At 37.6% G+C, this 21,969-nt stretch overlaps 1 protein-coding gene across 1 annotated transcript in view; it reads right to left on the bottom strand.

Annotated features, from left to right (window-relative positions):
* Window positions 1-21,969, bottom strand: part of pdzrn4 (PDZ domain containing ring finger 4) — a 39,995-nt gene that overhangs the window by 4,649 nt on the left and 13,377 nt on the right. Inside the window, exons 2-5 of the mRNA XM_030148402.1 lie at window positions 10,487-10,758; window positions 9,724-9,826; window positions 3,172-3,270; window positions 1,605-1,667 (exon numbers count right to left, since the gene is read on the bottom strand). Of these exons, the coding sequence (XP_030004262.1) occupies window positions 1,605-1,667; window positions 3,172-3,270; window positions 9,724-9,826; window positions 10,487-10,758 (537 nt within the window). The remainder of the gene's footprint in view (window positions 1-1,604; window positions 1,668-3,171; window positions 3,271-9,723; window positions 9,827-10,486; window positions 10,759-21,969) is intronic.

Here is a 21,969-nt window from a genome sequence, read left to right as displayed (position 1 = left end):
CAGAAGGAGATAATAGGGGCAGGAGAACAGCAGGCCTTACTCCCTACAATCACTCACACTACAGCGAGAGAAGCCAGATGGGTAATATTGGTACACTCTTGTTCAGGCTGTTGGACATAAACGTTGAAGAGTAGGGTTTTTTTTTATTTTGCCACACCATTTTTATTTACAGTCAGTATCATGGAGACTGCAGTTTCTAACATAAAAATGTGAGTAAACAAATTTGGTCAATATCAGTGCTTAGAATTACACAACAGTGAATAAGAGTCAACAGCAAACCTAATGTCAGTTTCATAAGAAAAGCATACAGCTAATCAATCCATTTCATTTTGCATGTGACAGAGACTTTTCTCTTTTGTTTAAATTGAAAGAAATACCACAAATATCTCCTACCAATTTTAAAGCTCAAACAGCACTGAGCATGCAGAATATAGAGCCTATATGAGTATTCAACTCAGTCTTCAACTGTTACCTTAGAGTTCCAAAAACATCACACAGTTGAGTGAAAAGTCTACACAGGGCACATGGAGATACATTCTCACATCTCTTTGTGGTCACTAAAAACATATCTGTTGAACAGCTTGAAAAAAATGTTTAAGATTCACTTGTTGTCAGTGAACTGATGGACACACACCTACACACACCTGTGAGAACTGAGTCTATGATCATGAATACAAATCTTGTCCCATTGTTACTCCTGTATTCCAATGGGAAAACCAATTTACATCAAAACAATATTTGATCTGAACGCAAGTGAAACTACAACATTACTCTTGTCTAGTCTCACCTTATATCTTAATTTATCTCCACCTTTTGTTAGTACTGTTCACCCAGCTCTTGTCCTAAGGGTGCTTCTTTGAAACTGGTACCTTAAAACAGGATAGAGAGGCTAGAAATTCAAACCAGAGGTAGACTAATGTTACGAAGCAAGTTTGGAGGCAATTTAGGTCGATTTTAAAAGTAAATATTTACTGAGATAAAAAAAACAAACTATTTTTCAAATAAAACACATTTTTCTATGATTTTTTAATACAAATATATATATGTAACACAAAAATTAGGCGCTACTATTTTTTCAAATATCTTTTTATTCTCTCATAGGTACATTTTGGAAATTGAACTAATTATGCAAGGTAGAGTGTTTTACAAAAATGACTGCTGTTGCAAAATCACTCGTGATTTATGTGTTTAAATGGGCAGGTTCTGCATGTAACGCCAGTGGACACAATGGGTTACACACAAAACCTGGAATGAAACTGAAGTTCATGAAAAACCACTAGGATCATCAAATTTAACAGTGTCTTTATTTATAGCAGTATATAATATATGCAACAATATAAAATATAATATAACAATATTTTATTAAAAATTCATTAATTTTGGGATGGCTCGGAGCAAGAGTATAATTTTTTTTCAATTATCTGAGGTCATCATTGGGTACATCCTGGGTGGAAATATGTCTAAATTTCTCTTTTATTATTTGATCTTAAAAAGCTGGCCAAGTGCCAGATAGCAAAATGAACCCAGTTTCATAGAAGTACCGCTAAGGAGAGCGTACAGTCTCAACCTGTTATTTCATCACTATCAGGAAAAAAAAAAATTACCTGTAATATTCGATCTCCTTCCTTGATTCTTCCATCTCTTGCTGCTATGCTGTTTGGCTCTACCTGCACACACACACACACACACACACACACACACACACACACACACACACATACACGATAGACATGTGATTAATTAGATATCTATACTATACCTGTACTTCATATGGAGTAAATGCAGGAATTGTATCATTTGCTTTTTTTTTTTTTTTTTAATATATCAGTGTGACTTGTTATAGACCTGAGATAACATATAAGTCTGTGACATTACACACAATGACATATGAGTCATAGGAAGACAAGGCCACAAGAGCAGAAATAAAAACAACACAACAGCTACAAACATTACAGGTCACAAATGTTTAGAGCACAGAAATTCTTCTATTCTGGTTGAATGAATCAACATCTCCTATGCATCCCAGTGGAAAAGAATAAGGTGCAGCAACACTAAAAACCCTCAACAGTCATTTCATAAACTTTGTTGTTCTTGCATTAAAGATCAAGAGAGAAAGCTACATGTGGAAAAAATAAACCTTAGCGGAACAGAGAAAAAAAAATCATGCCTTTCTAAAGTCTTACCAATGCGATACATACATACATTTTAATGAGGGAAATTAGCATTTCTACCCTTTTATCAAACACACAAAAATAGGCCTAGATATGTTCTGTTGGTGGGTGACAGCAGGTGTGTGCATGGTGTTTTTGTGGTTTTGTTGACATTTAGTGTTTGTGTCTGTCTTCAAATAGAACAGGTGAAAAACCAGTGGAATAACAAGCAATATATATACAAAATAATTAGAAGTCAAAATACCACAATCCTTGTATTATTCTGCAATTTACACTGATGTGGCGGCATTCCAGTTATCATAGCATCATGGCTTTGACAGCTTTGGCTTAGAGTGAGACAAATATTTCCGATTGCACTTTAGTTTTTAGAGCTTAACAATCATAATCCCATTCATTCAGGATTGTCTTGAAAGTGCAGTAATTGTTCCCATTCTTATAAGGAATGCTGTATGAAGTACTATTTATACTGAGCCCAAAATCATTTAATTATTAAAGGAATCTGTTCTTTTCTAAATCCATTCTTTGTTTTGAGTGTTTGGAATTCAGAGCAGGTAGCAGAGAGGAAAATGTGTCATTTATATATTGTGGGGGGAAAAGAAAAGGGTTTCGCTTAGAGCTAATTAAAAGCTTCAATTAAAAAATGTTGAAGGAGGAGGAATGGGGATAACAGGAGGAATCACATTTCAAACCTGACTTCCTCTTTGGCCATGCATATCTCACACTGTTTTTATTTGATTGGAGAACATTTTCTTTGTCTTTCCTCTGTTTGTCAGTTCAACTTGCTTTCTGCTTCAGTATGTAAAAACGTGACAATTTTCTGCTCCAAAGGAAAATAAAAATTGGGCCTTAGTAAATATCTGTTCAGGAGTCATTATCCAACAAGAAGAAGCATTTACCATTAAATCCTATGAAAGGAACTATAGCTAAATATGTCTTGTATAATTCAACGTCTATGAGAGTACGTAGAGAATGGGTAGATAACAGAGACATGGGCCTGTACCTGGCTGACATAGATGGCTGTATCCTCCTCATCATCAGTCCTGTAGCACAGAGTCAGACCCAGTTTCTCTTGGCTGTTCTGCCTACACAACTCCACTTCCTGTTAAACACAAGCACAAATGAACCATTAATATGTAAATACACTAATAGTTTCACAGTTGTATGTGTTTAATGGCTCGGGGTTGGATGGATTTAAGTATCATATTTACTTCTGACACAATCTCACTAAAAGGAGACACACTGTACAAAGTATCACAGTCAATAATATGTGAACATAAAGAATAGGTAGATTAGGTAGTGTTTGTAAGTTGCATATATCAGACCAAACAAAAAGTGCCGAAATTGTATCTGCAATTCTGATCGTCACAGAGAATCACACAATATATCATTTGAGCATCGTCATCGTGACGTATGTGTGCGTAATAGTCACACGGGTCCTGCAACGTAAGAGGTAAATGAACTCAATGTGTTCTCATCTAATTTCAAGGGTACCTGACACACACTGCACACAGCGGTCCACCAATTACAGTCGTTCTTAATCAGTTTGGACTGAGTCGCTGGTAACAATATTGAAAAATGAGCAACGAACAAGAGAAAATCACCGTAAACGAAGACTTGGTGCCAAAAAGGAAAGCAACGTCAGTTATCTGGAATTATTTCAGTTACAAGAAGGATGATATTGAAATATACATGTATGTTCTGTGTTGATAGTACCTTACACCTGTTACACCAACGAGAGGAAACACAACAAATTTTTTTGACCATTTATGTCAGCACCACACAGCTATTATATACTCCCGAGTATTTTTTCATATCGCAATATATATCGCAGGGGTAAAAAAAAAAAATCGCAATGTCAGTTTTTTCCAATATCGTGCAGCCCTGCATGTGAAGAGATTGTGCAAACATCAAAATGGCTTAGTCCATTCATGTTTTAGTCTACTTTTGTCACCTACTTCAGCTCCACCCAGACTGACACCTGCAGTAACTCAAACAACAAAACACTCACAAGCACAACATTAACCCTTTATCGGGCAGGTGACTATTTTTGGTAATTTCCACACACATTACAAGACAGTGACAGCAACAGTTCCAGTGAGGACATTGAGTCAACAATTTCAGGTCCAATGTGGTCTACAGGGTCTGTAAGGTCCACCTCTGCATGAACAGTGAGTGTACCTGCTTTATTAGGTACCATGAAGTAATGGTACTAATGTAAGGAATGATGTTCAAAGGGATAATGTGGATGTGGACAGGGGTCTGCATCAGCACTTATGTTGGTCTAATGTTCTAAAATACATGTTTCTTTTACCTTACATGTGTTTCTCTTGTATTATATGTATTAGAGATCGACCGATATGGGTTTTTCAGGGCTGATATCGATTATTAGTAGTTAGAGGAGGCCGATAACTGATATTTGGAGCCGATATTCATTTGCAGTAAAAGTGTAAAAATTGGCGTGAAAAATTTTGAATAATGCAAACACTGAACTTCGTTTAAATGCCTAAAGCAAGTTTATTTAATCAAACAAATAGAAAATAATAGCTCCAGAAGTGCGTGGATTTCCTAGACTCAGAAACATCGCTTATAAAGTTGAATAAAAGCTTAAATAAATAGCTTCCTTAAATTTTTCCACAGTAAATAAAGTAAACTTTAAATATAACTATAATGACTTATCTTTGTTTTAAGTTCAAACACAACAAAAATACAGGGAGACTCTAGTAAACTCTTGGGCCACATGCTGACATCTGCTCAACTCATCATGCTTAATTTATTACAGCATTTGGGACGCCTTAAATTGATTTCATTATTAAATTTTATATTTTACCATGCGACAGCAGGGACCCTGTCATTCAAAACTATGTTGCTACATTATTAATGATTAATATGATAAAAGCTACATAAAAAAAGTATAATAGTTGCTATGAGTGCAATTAAACTCCTGACAGAACACAAAAAGCCTTTAGGGCTTTAATGAGCACACACAGGATTTAAAATGTTCCACCATGTTCAGATAAATCACTTCTGAATTTTACTCTCTCTCTCATCTTCACTTTAATTTTCAGATCATAGGACTAGAAAGCTCACAGTGACATTAGTAGTTGTGAGTTGTAGAGTTCTTCATGTGACTTTAACGCAAACACACACTATTACATTACATACCAACACAGTCTCACCCCAAATAGTCAGAAATCGACGCATGCGGTCAGAGCCCCATAGCGGCACTATTTGACGCAGAGGGTACCCCTTCCACGTCGGATTTCGACGCGGAAGGGGTACACACTGCGGAGAGGTGAAGTTTTCTCGTGTGAGAAGCTCCGGAGAGAAAACACGTGTCAAAGGTAAACGCAGAAAACTCTTCTGAAACAGTAATAAACATCCCTGTGCTCTACATCTCACAACTACTACTAATGATTCAATGAGCAGCAGAAGAACGTCAGAGCAGAGTAAACATTAGCGGCAGCTCTGCTAACACATATTACCTCCTGACATGTCGGAGAATTAGTTAAAAGAAGACTGCTGATAATATAAGATGGAAACAGTCCGTGATAGAAAAGCATGTGTGTGTGATCAAGAGAGAGTGCGTAAAAAACTCAGTTCACTTGTTTGAGGGAAGCCCGCTAAGGTGGAAGCTGATGAGCTTTTACCAGAACATTAGTTTGTCAGTCTGGCTCTAAACGCTCTGCACACTATGTATTAGTAATGGAGAAAATGTATGTAGAACACAGTGTCATCCCAAGTCAGTCCCAGTCTGTGTGTGAGGACAGCTTCCGCGTCAACCAATCAGAGGGCACGGGGTGGATAGTGCAGGAGACAGTGGGAGAGAGAGAGAGAGAGAGAGAGAGAGAGAGAGAGAGAGAGAGAGAGAGAGAGAGAGCCAAAATAACCCAGATTTAAATAGATTTCTTAATATCGGCCCGTCGGATTAAAAAAAGCCCGATACCGATATATGTCAAATTTGTAAATATCGGCACCGATAATCAGCCGGGCTGATTATCGGTCGACCTCTCATATATATATGTATGTATATAGTTCTTGGATTTATTTATTTATTTATCTATTGCCTCTTACGGGTAAGGAACCAAATATGGTAACTTCGTCAACCTTGATTTTCTACATGACAATAAAAATTTTGAAAAATTTCACACACACAAGTAATAAAGTATTGTTATCTCCTCCAATAACACACTGAGGTTGGAATTTTGAATTTCAGAGTATTTCTATAAGTGAACTATAAAAGGGTTAAAGATTGTACTGATATAATAAGACGATTCCTGACTGGATTCTATAACTTCTAATACCTCCCAAGGTAAATAAAATATAGAAACACAAACATACATCCCAACATGTACTCTGTACATCAGTGAAATAAAAGCTTGTTAATATCAAACAGAGCCCAGTATGTGGTGACATACAGTGCAGGTCTTTGATGGCTATAGTGGTGTTTTTTTACGCCCAGTTCACTCCCACAGGAAATGTCTCTAAATTTAACCCGACTTGTTACCGCCTCCTTTTGATCCCCATTGTGTATAAAGGTAATCACAATAAGATAACTCGGGGATACTCGTTATTAACCCCATGCTGCCAAATTCATTTCAGCGCTGTGAAGTTGTGAAAGGATGGTGGCGTGATAGAACGTGAGGCAAAATGGGGTTGCGGGTGGGTAGAGGTACGAAATAAGCCCCAACCCCCTATTTTCTCTCATGGGAAACCATGATAGCAGAGACTGACAGGGGAAGTAATTAATTTCTGTGGCATTTAACCCCCTGTGCAGACAGCTCTGACCTTCAAAGGTTGGGTTGTGTAAGGAGTTTATAATATTGTTGCACACGTGCTAATCTTAACTACCCACTCTCTTGCAGTATAGTGCTGTGGCTGATTTGCACAAACCCTGCAGTGAGCAGCCACATACAATGGGAGCACTGGCACCTTTGGAGGTATGCTGGTTTAAGATGAGTCACTTATGTGAATCCCACTAGTTAATGATTTCCAGATGCACTGAGCTGTGGGTACTGAAACTGTAGAGAGGCTCAATTAAGGATGATTGGATCATAATTTGCCGCTGTGGGGTTTAAATTATTGTACTGCAGTGATGTCAAAATTCATTTCATTACTGTACAATATATTGTACTGATGGAGTTTGTCATCTTAATTTTCAGTATGCACTAACCAGTTTAAAACAGCAACACATTTACCACATGTCATCATGAGTAAAATATTAGAGGAATAAAGACATATTGACAATAAACATCACTGTGCCTTTCAGAGCCACATTAAACATCTGTTGGCAACATTTTAATCTGAGATGCACTTAACACTTAGTTAATGTCTCATTCAAAAGAAATTGCTGCTAAAGCTAATGTTCATTGGCTCATTGTTTGCACATTGCAGATGATGAGTTTCCCGTATTTTGTTGCAAAGGGTCTTGAAATTATGTCTTCCCACTGATACTGGACTGTTTTCAGGGTTTGAAAGATTTTGTTTCATACCAGCCAATTTCTTTGTAGGTTTTGGAATAAGTTGTCACTGACTAGCACAGTGCAACTCCCTTGATATTAATGGTGCAATTATAATTTTTATCCCCCTTTTAATATATCTACACTGGTGCTGTTTCTTCAAGCTTTATGTTATAGTTTCATACATGCACAAACAAATCCTCTCTCTGCGTGCTTTTGTTGCTCTTTAAGGGGATTTAAAAAATCCAGCAATTGAAGTTTGGCATCGCTCAACAATCCATAATGAAGACATGTTTATTTTGACTAATTTGGCAAAAAGATAACTGGCTGTTTTCTCCTAAACTGGAGCCAGCTCATTAACTGTACTGTGTAAGCCGGTGACCAAACAGAGCACAAAATCTACCATTTATTTATTTATTTGTTATTGAATATTGCATCGCCTTGGAAGCCTATTTAACTAATAGTTCTTTAAAGGGTATTTATCAAAAATGACAGTGACATTAAGAGTATTTTCCTAATTTGAACTGTCATTACATTAGATATTTGATGATATTTCACTGTGAATTTCATTTTTAATCTGTGTAGGAATAAACAGATCCACTGAAACTCTGCATACACAATGTGCAGTTATGAAATGTTATAGAGTGAAGTGGATTTCACATGTAGCAGTAATATTATGACTGCAGGAGTACCCATGTGGACAATCGGCTCCAAGTGAAGCAAATCAAGTGAAAAAAACTCTGACAGTCATACGTAATGTTCCTGGGAATGACAGCCCTATTCTGTTTCATCCACGAGGAAAGCCATCCATGTTTCACTTAGACACACATGGACGGATGGAGGTAAGTGAAGACAGCTGATTTGGTGTGTGTGTGTGTATCTGACAGGGGTGGGGAGTTCTGACTGTATACGCTCTGTGCTGTGTGTGTTGGTGTGATGCTGACCTTGTTGTGATACTAGTGCTACCACACCACACAAGTCCTCCACCTCTACTCAGGCCCTGACAAAGACAGGAGTGTCATCCAGATGACACTGTATGGTAGGCCACAGCTGGCAGTGGAGCAGTCCTAATGGCCTACAGTGCAGTTCACTGAACCAGGAAGTGTCCATTAAACCAGAGAAGATCACTGACAATAGCAAACGTTACCCATTACTGTCACCTAGAATAACCTGAAGGTCCACTGTCAGACTTGTTTGATGCATCTGTCAGTGCAGTCCCTTAAAGCAAAAAAAAAAAGCAAATCATCCACGATTTCATCACTGTTATCTGCTATTGTAACTGAATATGCAGCAGATGTCCACTGCTAGTCCTTCCACTGATATAATGTTTACTCATAACCATGTGAAACTTTCACAATTTTCATTCATCTTGAAGTGACTGTCTGAAAAGGTGTACAAATATTTGTGAAGGACAGTCCATGATGAGCTGGAAACTCATGAATTAAACCCACCAGATTTTCAACAGGAGGCCTTCCACAGCTTTTGGAAGCATTTAGCGGTCCCCATTAAACCCAGGGACTTTGCTGTGTTGCACAGAGCAATTTCCCTATCTTTATTAAGATGGCATCCTCTTTATTGTATTATTGTAGCAGGCAATTTTATTGTATTGTTGAGGGACTTGTGAGTGCCATTCATCAGGATAGCCTTGGATTATCTCTTGGGATTGTTGCGTATTACTGACAGAACTGTGCCCTTATGTTCCAGAGCACCAAGAGAGAAAAAAGCCTATTCAATCAATACAGGCTGGACTTATGAAACGACAAACAGCCAAACAGTAGAGGTCAAAGAGGTTTTGACAGAGTGTAATAACAATTTGATTGCTCATTCATGAAAATAATATACCAAAATATGTTACCATTCAGTAACCTACCTGGTAAAACATGTTTTCACCCATTTTATATATGTACATAATATTTTGACACATTTACATTTTAATTTGTAGTATAAAATTTGGCTTATCTTGGTCCTAGAAAGATCAGATAGTGAATGCAGTGTATGAATTCATTATTTGTGGCCTATGATTGTACCCAGAAATGAATGAGCAGGCTGATTGGTTGACAACTGTGACCTGCATTTATTACAAATGCAAACAGTACCTCGTATTCATACTCGTCAGTTCTCTCCACTTCTGCTGGAGTATTGGATAGGTACTCTGGACATTCATAAAACTCATGCTCCATGGTGTGGATTGAATGACAACTAGAGGAAAAACAAAACACAAAAAACAGACTGTTATGTTAACGATTATTACAGTTTACAACAATGCTTGTTTGATTTTGCAGCAAAACTTTGATGAGCAATGAAAACATAAACCATTCCTCCATATAAAGCAGAGCCTTTACAGTATAAATTGCCCCCACGGTAATTGTCTTTCTGCAATTACTGACCAAGACTAGCAAATCTGGAGTTTCATGGAACAAATTGATTTAATCTGCTGCCCAAAAAAGCTTTAAAAATAGCCACAAAATGGACATAGCGCCAGAATGCCTGCTCTATCACACCATTGACTTTTAATCGCCCAGCAAAAACTCCCATTAAAGAAAATGGATGTAGCACACAGAAGCAATTACTGCATGCTGGCTTGGCTGTGCATAATGATATCACAAGGACACAGCACTAACAATGCTGAGGGATTCCACACTATTCCATGATGCGACTAACATAAAAGAAGAGCAGCAAAGCAGTCAGCCCTTAGGCTCAATTCAGAGGGAAAAGAACTAGAGACTACAGTCTGTCTTATTGTAGCTGATGAGGACTTGTTTTAGTACAGAGTAGATAAATATACAGTTATTTTCCTGTGGGCAAAAAGGAGTATTTCTTGGCCACAATTGTAATATCCAAATGAGTGCTGGCCCTTACCTGTCGGACAAAAGGAAAGGACAAATGTCTGGAACAGGTGGTGTAGTGGGCCGAAGTTTGGCCAGTGCCATGATGTGTTCAAAGGTGATGTCTGTTTGAGTGCATACATCCACCACACACACTTCCTGTGAAGAACCGCTGTGGTTATGTGCAACTGCAGCTGTAGCTCTAGTAGGGGTTCGACGGAGCACTTGGACAACGATAGGGTCTCTCCTGATGGCTTCCACCACTGCCTCCTCATGGTCCACCTTGGAGAAGTCACGTCCATTAACCTGAACAAGAAAAGAGTAAAGAGTCCAGTGACGACTGTTTTAAGATGTGAACGTTGCATTTAAAGATCATTTGACTGAGACATCTGAGGGCTGAATTTGTATTCGAAGGATATTGTATCTTCTGTGCCTTTTTGTTGATTTATACAGAGACAATTTTTTTTGTTTGTTTTTCAAAGAAACTCTTTCACATTAACACATTTAGGTGATGAGGATTTTCCAGGAAATCAACTACAAGCTAAAAGCTTATTTTAAAAACCACATAGCCAGTAATTCCTTATGGAGGGACCACATTATATGTTCTTTTTTACCCACATAGTACACTATTTAAGCAAGTAAGACAGTTTAACTGCTAAGTAGCTTATAACAAATGTGTATACCTTTCTGCTACTGCCAAATTTATGGAGACCATATAATATGTTAAATTGCAGCATTTCTGTAACAAACTCCTACAGTGCTTTTAAACCAATCTCAATGAGTCTTGCAGCCCTGATTTTCTTCAAATAACTCTTAATCATATGCATTATTTACATTACATTCCTAGACAATACTATTAAGCTCATTAGATGAAGAATAATAGTGATAATGATTTAGTCAGAGCAGCAGCAAAGTGAGGAGGCACAGCAGGAGATATTCCCTGCTCCAGAGGGATTTCAGCTTTAGCAAGCTGCACATACTTAATTTGTGAGTTCAGAAAAGATTTTTCCCAAAGGGAATTGGTGAAAATGAGGTGCGCTTCCTGTCATATGACAGCTGCCAATTTAAAAACACACACACATAGACCTGTGCATTTACTCGTTGGCACCCTGACACTCTGCTCAAACCAATTATAATCTCCTTGTGTTGAGCTTTGCGTTGAAGTTCATTTACAGCCTGTCACATCTTGAAATTGATTGTTTTCATTGATTTCTTTACATATCTTAGAGTATCACAGTGCTTGTCCAGGGGTTAAAATGTGTAAGCACATCATTAATGGATGAACAATTTAGGAATAATAAAGAGCTACATCCTGCAGTGGTTTGGACAGTATGTCTGTGGATTGCAGATTTTCTTTTCCATATTGAAATGACAGGCCAACTGGATATGCGAGAAAATCACCTATTATTTTGTACCCACACATACTTTATAATTGCTTAAATTTGGCTCCCTACCTGTACATGCTAGTTACTGCAATCTGCAGTACGACGCAAACTAAGATGCACTAATTTATAGACTGTGACCTTTCCAACCAGAACTCATACACACATTAATTTAATTTTACTGCCTTGTTTGACCCGAAAGGCACTGCTGTAAAAAGTACAGAGAAAGTTCCGTAACATGTTTAGGTTGTAATGAGGTCCAGATGGACACATTAATCGACTATCAGAGGGATTGCTCTAGAAGGCAGGAAGTGATTGTGTGTTACACCTGCCTGTGTGTTTACCTGCTGTTGTTTCACTATTCAATCTGCCCACAGATGAGTTAACTGGGGGCTGATTAATAGCCAGCAGATGTGACAAAGACTGGGGATAATGGCTCAGAACGAGTTGATTTTGTGTGTGTGTTTGTGTGTCTCGCTCATTTTGTACACCACATTCAATGAATTTATACAGCATTAGAGATAATTAAACCACAATTGAGGAGATAAAAAGAATCAAACAAATGAGAGACGCTCTGATGCAATTGAGATGTAGCTTGTGCATATGGATCATGATAATCACATTCTAAATTAAAATATACAATTCTGTTTTGTCTCCTATTGTTAGGTCTTTAAAAAGACGGGCTCTCTATTGGGATTTGGGGATATTCCTTCTGTCTGTGTGTGTTAGAGGTAGTGTCTGTGTGTACTATAAGTAGGAGGACTCAAGCTGTACTCGGAGACATGTAGGTGTACGAATTCCATCAATATCAAACAGTAATTCCATTTTGATTACAACCCCCCTTTCTCATTACTCAACTTCGCTCCTGTGGCCAAGCTGACAGCAAGACAATATCAACTCATTACATCATCCTATATAACTCATGGAAGCTCCACAAGAACACTAAAAATAGTGTGAATCCATGGTGGTCCATTGGGACAGCTGTAACGAACCAACAATCTAGTGCAGCCTTCATATACCACTCAAGTTAAAGGTTACCATTGCCAATAAAAGTAGCTCCCAGTAGCCCTAAAAACCAGAGCTTCTGTCTGAACACTCCATCCAAAAGGTCAAGGTTCAAAGTCAGGTGCTACGGTTTAGAGGAAGTGAACGTTTATGTGTGTCTTTAGTAAGGATAGTGTGTGCATGTCATCGATCTACAGCCTTTAGTGAAAATGTCATACAGTATGCCTGTTATTAGCTTTTGTCTTGACAAATGCTCTAGATTTTCATTGTGTGATTATTAATTTTCCTCTATAGAAACACTCAATTCATTGTTGCTCTTTTCCTCTGTCACAGACTACTGTATATGATCAACAGATATGAAAAGATGGTAAACAGCAATTAATGTAAATATTTTGCTGTTTGTGATGCAACAGATCGAGCATGCTATTGGCCATAAGGTGTTACATAGACTGTGGTCTGGAAATCTAAGTTACATATGTTTGGTTTTAGGATTTAAAGTAACACAGTGCTAGACCTAATGCTTTCAATATGATCAAGTGAGGGACCTTTAAAAGTGTAAAAGGGTTTTATCGGTTAGCCACTAAAGATACCTAAATGTTGTTTCCACTTTTGACACAAATAGAAGTGATAAGAAAAGCCTGGAGATAAGAGTATTTTCCTGTGTGTGTATGTGCAGATGTACATGTGAATGGGTGTGTTTGTTGTGTAGAGATAAGAGCATGACAGAAACCACTCAACCTCACAACTAAATCTGACAGATATCGTGTCATTGTGGGAAAATGGAGGCAAATACACACTGAACACTATGCACATACACTTTAAACATTACATCAGCTCCCCAAAGGCTTAAAACAGCACTACAATGCGTTTGTTTGCATTAACCATGTTTGACTGCATAATGCCACACTGAAAAGGCTTACAATAGACCAGAGAACAATAAGCCACTCAGGAGAGACCCCCTCCTCGTTCAATACAGATCTCATCTACCTCAAGGCTTTCTCCCACAATCCCCTCCAACACAATTTTGGTCAACTTCAACTTAATTCACGTAGGATTGTTTTTTACATTCAGGGAAATTGGCAGATTGTGATGAGAGGAGATGCTCAGGTGGCATATTCCAATAATCTGCCAAATCTCATTTCACTTCCTGCTTTCGTTGTATTGAGGTGATTCAGAGGGGAGCCGCTTGTGTGTCTCTGTGTCATCAATGTCTCATTTCAATAATAAAAGTGTCTGACATTCAATATCATCTGGAGCAGTAGAGGCGAAGAAGATGATGGTTTCATAAATTTGAGTGGCAGGCTATGCAACTGGTGGGTCATGCTCAGTCAACTGAATCCCATTGACCTGTACCTTGCACGGGATGAGAATACCACGATGCTATTGACACATGTGACAACCACAAAAGGGGACATAAAACAGTGAAATACAGGGTAAAAAAGAAACCTTTCCCTTCCTTTTCTCTTGTTAAAATCAATTTTAAAAATTACATTTTGCATCGAGTCTTCCAAAAACATCTCTATTATCCATTAGCTGTACTTAATATTTCTAAAAAAGAATATGTAAATGAATTGTGTTTGTATGTAAATATGACATTTAATGTCAATCATTCGTCAGCAAAGAAAGGAAGAGAGCAGCAGTGGTGAAATGAGCTAAAGGGAGCAGCCTTAGTGAGAAAAGAGCAAAAGAAGAGAGAGAAATTAAACATATTTTGGACAGTTGTTATATTTCAATGCACTGACCATGAAATAACACACTTTGTCTTTACATCTGCTAATTTACAATTCACTGTAACGTGTGCTTGGAATGTCAGTTCATTTGTTTGTTATTCATTTCTTATCTTAGATTATGATCATTTTGTTTTATTATTTGTTATTAAATGATTTCAAAGGCACTGCAATGAGAAGCACTATTTTGTTTCAGGCTGTGATATGACAATAAAGGTGATCTTGAACTTAAAGCCTTGATAAGTACACTCATATACTTGCACAACACTGTGGGAAGGTTCAGAGTGAATCAAACCCTTCAGAACTCTCTGTGGCTCAGTGTGTGGTGGCTCAATTCATAAACATGTGGATCTGCAGAATACCAAATGCAAAGCAATGAGAGGAGACCACATTCTAACAGTCATTTTTATTTTTTATAGAGCTCTGCCAGTACACCCTGCATGGTGCTGTTATTGGCAGGGGGCTTCACTCACAGCCCTGAGGTTCACACAGAAACATCAAGAAACAAAAAACAAAACAAGAGGGAGATAAGAAAAACCAGAGAGAAGGCAATGTCCCTGCAAGCAAATACACTACTATAATTATACAAATTATTATTGTTATTGTTATTATTATATGAACTATTATTACAACAAAAGTACTACTTCTACTGTAAAAGTAGTAAATTCTGTCTTGCAGTTCAGTCGGCCTTTTCCTATTGCACTGCAATACTTCTCTGTGTAATTGTGGAGCATTCAATCTTTTTAATAATTTTAATCATTTAGAATTATATTATTATCTATCATGATTTTCCTGAACTTTGTTTTATTTATAAATTAATATATCACGCTTACATTGTTTAAGTACTTATATAGTATTGCTTTATTTTACAGCTTACAATGTACAGCATACATATTCCTGAGTTATGTTGTGTCTATTTTGTACTAACAGATACAATACCAGTACCCATATGTAGGTACCAGGGCATAAGTAGTGATGGATTAAAGGGGTAACAACTTTGGATCTTGCAACGAATGTACAATAAAGGTATTTTTAACAACTGGGTACCTATTTTATAATCACAGGGTGTGTATGACCTACTGAATGAAAATCTGGTCATTTGAGGACAGAATTAAGAGGGGAATTATACTGTATTTTATCTACTGGGAACCTGTTCAATTATTACATGATGTGAATGAAGTACTGCAGTTTTCATTCATTCATTCATTCATTCACAAATCTGAATGTCTAGTTCACATACCGTTCATGGAGGATCTTGTATACCACAGTTACCTATTTCAATCTAGCAGGTACTTCCTGTTATTATTTTGTACCAGGGTGTTGACCCATGGGGATCCATGGATTCTTTTTTTTTTTTAATTTTCTTTTTTTTTAAACTTGTCTTGTCCAGCATTATAATATTAGAATGGTGGTCTGGCTACCTTATGCTGAACAAATTAGGTTTCTTTTCTTTTTTCATTTTTTTTTTTTTTTTTTTTGGGGGGGGGGGGTGAAAAACAGGGGGAAAGAGAAGAAAGGGAGAAGAAAGAAGGAAAGAGTGATGGGGGGAGAAGACAAAAGAAAAAAGGTGGCAGAGACCCTTACACAATAAAACATCAACAATAATAGTACCAGTAACAACAATAGTGACGACTGTAATGATACAATATTTATATTGTATATATATAATGACAATAACCGACAATAATTGTTGAGATCCAGGGGTTCTAGATGTAGCAGTTTTTATGCTGTTGTGTATTTGAGCATGCTGTACTGCATTTGTCCAACAGTCACCGCCAAAACGTTCTGGGTATAGCAACATAATTGTAAGGCCATTGTATTCCAAAATTACTAATATCTCCCAAAATATTAATCCTATCAACTTGCCGTTTTCACTAATCCGCTCCTTGACCAAAAATACATAAGTATGCCAAACTGCAGCCGTCAGCTCTTTCCAGATTTTGTGTGATTCCTGAGACACACACACGCACATGCACGCACGCACAGAGACGCCACTTGGCTTTTATAATAAAGACTACTATCAAACCAAATTGGTCATTTCTCCAACACATATGAGACTGCCCTCTTGTGGCTGCTCATATTATTCCTAAAATATTTATAAGTAGTTGTAAAATTACACTGCAATGACCTACAAAAATGGGATTGTAAGGAATTTTAAGGTGTGAGTCGGATGGCTTATGAATCCTGCATTCTGTTCACTGGATATACTTCCTTCCTCTTCTTGTGCCACTGAGATGAGAAAGGCAGAGATGTCATCAGCTTTCTAAAGTATGAGCAAATTGTCCACCTTAGTTGTTTGAAATGTCCCAGTATTAAGATGGAGCAATATATTATTATGCCCAATTGATGGTAATATTGGTAAGTTAAAACACATACAGTTAATTTCATTCATACACTTAAGAAACAGGTACCAAACTATAAGAACAGCTATGTAAATAATAACTGTGACATAAAGTCTCCAAAATCCTTCCAGAAAAAATCAAATTCTTGGTCAGCTTTATGACAATGCATGCCCTGGGATTGCCAAATAGGTGTTCAGTTGGTAAAAATTGTGACAGTATAAATCTATTTGTTCTGCTCTGAAATGACACTCCATAGATCATAATTACCCTGTACTTAGAAAATAGGTATGTGTGTGTTCTTTGTTAGATCACGAGTTCTTACCCCTTTATTCCATCAAATCGTGTTTCCAGATATATGCATAAAATACATACATTGTACATTGCAGGTTGTAAAAGAAAGTGTTACCATTGATTTTGGGTATGGAATGCACTATATATATATATATATATATATATATATATATATATATATATATAAACTTTTCTTTGTAATATAAATGTTCAGTTTTGGCTAAATATGGATTTGGAAGTATTGTATTATTTCCTGCAGTTCACTAAACTTCAGACGTTTTTAATCAAAATCATACTAAAATTTACAAGAAAAAACAGCACAAATATGATATTGCATCTTCTATAATTATAACACCAGCAATTTTAAAGACAAGAGAAATATATCACTTAGGATGGAGTTGAAAACAGCTAAAATCTGTAATTCACAACAATTATAGTCAATTTAAAGCTAACTACAGTGACTTTCTTGGGTTGATGACCGCTATTATGTTGTGATCATTTTAACCTATATTTAGCCGATTAAGATTTGCTGAGCAAGTGAGTTGTAGCAGCATCCTTCTGCGGAGCTGCTGAGGATGAGGTCAAAGGCATTTTTGCTTCTTGTGGACACATTGTAAGCTGCTAATTGAGGGAAAAGTATGTGTCTTGGCTCTGCCCAGCACATACACCAGAAGCGTTTTACTCACACAGCCTTCTAAATAACATAGTGAGACACCTGAGAAAAAGACTGCTAATTTCCATCATTTTCTGTTATTATGTTATTTGGCTCAGTTTGTCTGGACTCTCAAGAGCTGAATGTTAGTCTAGTTCATGGGAGTTTGAACATTTAACAAACTTATGTTGGAATAGAATAGAATAGAATAGAATAGAATAGAATAGAATAGAATAGAATAGAATAGATCTTTCTTTCACTGTCACGGGAACAATGGAAATCAGTTTAGCAGCAAAACACTTAGCGCGAAAAGATTGTATAAAACATGTCACACAAAATACTGAAAATGTAGGCATGTGCAAAAAGCTACAGGATACAATATTATATACTACTAAGTAGGGCTGGGCGATATGGAAAAAAATCATATCACGATAATTTTTTTTCATATCAGACGATATCGATATGTATCACAATATAAATCAAATCACTATTTTTGCCAAGCTTAAATTTTTCGTTGCTCGTAAGTTAGTTGTGAAGACATCAGAAGGTTATTTTTGATTTAAATATGATTTATTTTCTGTCAGGGGTTGAACATGACAGATGTGCTGAAGAACATTATCCAACTGTTTCAGATAAATAAAACAGGTACATTTATTTAAAACTAAACTAAATGTCTGACCAGCAGGAAAAAGCTTTCAAGTTTTAAAAGAGAACACAAACAACAACAGACCATCTTCACCAAACAATACCGGGGGTATATATGTAGGGGTGCGTTCCTTAACTGCCATAACTGACGTAAACTGAAAATGAAACTTAACACGCTTTGACCGTCCGACTCCCAGCTTCTATTCCACACCCTACTTTTGAGTAACCCGGTCGTCCGAGTTCTCGGTCACATTTTCTCCTGAGGGAACAGTCATTATCTCCCGCTGCAGCCCAAACATTAGTGTGTGTGCTGCAGCTGCTCTTACACCTGTGCTGTGCGTGTCAACCTAACTTGCTGTGGCTCTAGTGTGATTGGTTCAGTGCGGTGCTACTTAATTATGATTGGCTGTTCATATGTCTGTCAAAACATGGACAAATGATTTCTATTGAAATTGTATTGAGCATGTCTCATATTTTGAGGAAAGGTTAAATCGCGATATATATTGTTATTGTTTTATCACCCAGCCCCACTACTAAGTACTCCAAAAACTACTGAAATATACAGCTAACTCTATACTATAGATGAGAAATATGTACAACAAAAAAGGATAAATACAGACAATCTACAATATATACAGACGACATTAGGAAAACCAGGTGCGTGTCTTGTGGCTATTGCACTGAGGTAGGGTGAGTATTGCACTGTCCATTAGACTGGGTTATATATGGCGGGGGGGGGGGGGGGGACACGCATACTTGTGGGTAAAAACTGTGCTTGAGTCTATTTGTTTTGTCCTGAGTGTCCTGAATCTCCTACTCCTTATTAATCTGACAAATTCAGACTAAAGGTAAAAGCGAGCTTTTCTCTTACACAGGCAGATATCTTTGTGGTGTGAGATGTTTGTTTTTATTGTTAGAAAAACCCTGCGTCAACTTTAAAAGTGCATATGGAGTTAGTGAGATTTTACCTCCGTTTAGCATTTTTAGCCAGGCGTTTTACTCTTTTCCAATCAGCAACTGTTCACTATGCATTGCATTGTATGCTCTGCTGTTTTACATTTCTGCATCGCACCAATTAATCAAACTGACAAGGTATTTAATGAGAGGCAATTAGAGTGTTAACCAAAATGCAAATCAGATGGAAAGAGGGTGTGGGAGAACGAGCGAGAGACGTGTGTTGTAGTGGCCTCTACGATCTGTGTGTATAAATATAAATATATGTATGTGCATGTACAGAATATGTGTGTATGTGTGATAAGCAATACCAACGTGTTCAAGGAGATTCCACATTGCTCTTATTAATACTCTATTTCAGATTTTCCTGTCTGTTTTTCTGTACTTGTTTGCACCCATGATTGCATCTCCGTCCATACCTGTGAGCGTACAAGTTGTAATGAGTGTCCTTCACAGTTTTCCACAGACACAGGCTCCTGAACAACGGGCGAAAACAACCAATTAGTTCTGCCTGAGTAAGGCCGCTTGACAACATAGAACGTGGATTAAATAGCTTCTGACGGGACGGCTGTTAAGTAGCTCACCAGGGTCACTTCCTTTTACATGAGATAGTAGCTGTCTGCTGTAGATTAGACTGTGTTTCCTCTAGAAATCGTTCTTCACAGTGCTGGCTTGTTTCAGCTTTTAGATCTGGGCTTCAGAGGAAAGCATTAAAAGTTAAAAATGTATGAACTTTTCACTGAAGAATAGTGTGCTTAGTTTTACAGTAGTCTTACAGCAACAGCAGAGACCAGTGCTTCCCCCATGTCCCATTTCAGTGATAACAGCAAAAAGTAGCAGACTAGTGCTCTGTCCTTCAACTGGCAATTTTGCATTCAAGCTCTTCATCATAAGCATCAGCACTGCTGTAGTGTCCTTCAGCAAGATTGACATTGCTGCTCTGCTGCTGATCATACACATGAACTGAACACTCCCTCTCCTGTGGATGGCTTTTTGCATTTCCCCAGATGTCTTCCAAAAATCTCGTGATTGTCCATTTTGCCATATTTATAGTTTTTCAAAGGGCAGCATGTCCTTTTCACTCCAGCGGTGTATGTCCATTCATGTTACTGCCGCTAAAGTAATTCACCCCTCCCTTTAATTTTCTCCCGAATGTTGACATGCATCTGCCTCTTCTTCGTCAACAAATAATTGTTTACGGTAGAAGGCTGCAGGTTTCTCTACATAAGACATGGCACGGAGCAGATTTCATTAATACTTTTATTCTTTTGTCTCGTACTCTGAGTGCTCTTCCTTATTGTTTGTCATTGTCGCTGTAAGTCAGCCGCTGTCATTTCAATCCCGTTGGTTAAAAACATTCACCACACAACACCAGCTGAATAGAGACACGCAGGCAGACATCAGAGACTGCTGACTTGTGACTGTCATTTCCAAGCAGCCATTTCTGATGTAAGTGAGGGGAAATCAAAGGTTATCATCTGTCAGCGAATGCATTAAGAACCATCTCATTTCCACTCTTTGTGCCACTCCCATATGCAAGGCAGGTTTCCTTTCAATTAGCCTTCATGAATACACATACTTCCTACGGTAAAGCCTTAGAATGAAACATTATCTGTCTTGTATTTCTGTCTTTGAAATTTGAAGTGTTTTTCTTTATTCTCAAGACAGTGACACTTAAGTGCGAAAAACTCTATCACTAATATAAAAGCAAGCAAATCCAAATTCATATTCAATTAAAACATCACCTCTATCCTTTTTTTTAACCCCACTATGCTATTAAGATGAAAAAAAAGGTAGAAGTCAAAAGACTTGCTTCACCCTGCCTAAATTAATAGACAATCCTACTTAATACGAAAAGAAGTCTGGCACTTTTCTTTATTTGCTGTCATAAAGTGACTAATGCCCTCTGCTAGGTGGGTTCATACATCATGGCAGGACCAATGTGTCTGTGTTTAACTAATAGGCTCTCTGTCCTCAAACAGCCACGGATGGCATGGGTTATGACAAACTGCATCAACAAGACATTCATTACCCTCAACATCCTAGCAACCAAATCACAATTACCGTGATCCACGAGTGAGCATCCAGCTCCACTGCCACACTCTTATTCATTGCACACCATGTTGCCAATGCATAAATTAGCCGTCTTTTGTCACATTGGGGGGTTGGCGGGTTGAGAATTAGCTCAGTTTGTTTTGTTTCTGATGAGACAGGGTGCACTGATGCCGGATATCTGCAAAAAATTCCCTCACTGATAAATCAATACCATAGAAGTGAATTTCATTTTTATTCACTGTGTATCTGTGCATATTTGTGTTTGTTGGGATTTTACAGATATGTGTTTGTGTGCATTCATGCAGATAGTTGTCTCGACTGACTAATGTACTTGGCCTGTGCTGCACCCGGACTCTATTGTTGCTCTGTGTCCTCCCCGCAGTCATTAGATTGCCATTAATCTCTCATATGCCATTAAAACAACAGCCAGTGAGCTGGGCCCAACAATAGAGTGGCCCTTCCTC

The sequence above is a fragment of the Sphaeramia orbicularis genome, chromosome 12 (genome assembly GCF_902148855.1).
Source record: "Sphaeramia orbicularis chromosome 12, fSphaOr1.1, whole genome shotgun sequence".
Lineage (NCBI taxonomy): Eukaryota > Metazoa > Chordata > Actinopteri > Kurtiformes > Apogonidae > Sphaeramia > Sphaeramia orbicularis.
The sequence above is the reverse complement of the archived record's forward strand: the minus strand, read 5'-3'. Positions and strand labels throughout refer to the sequence as shown.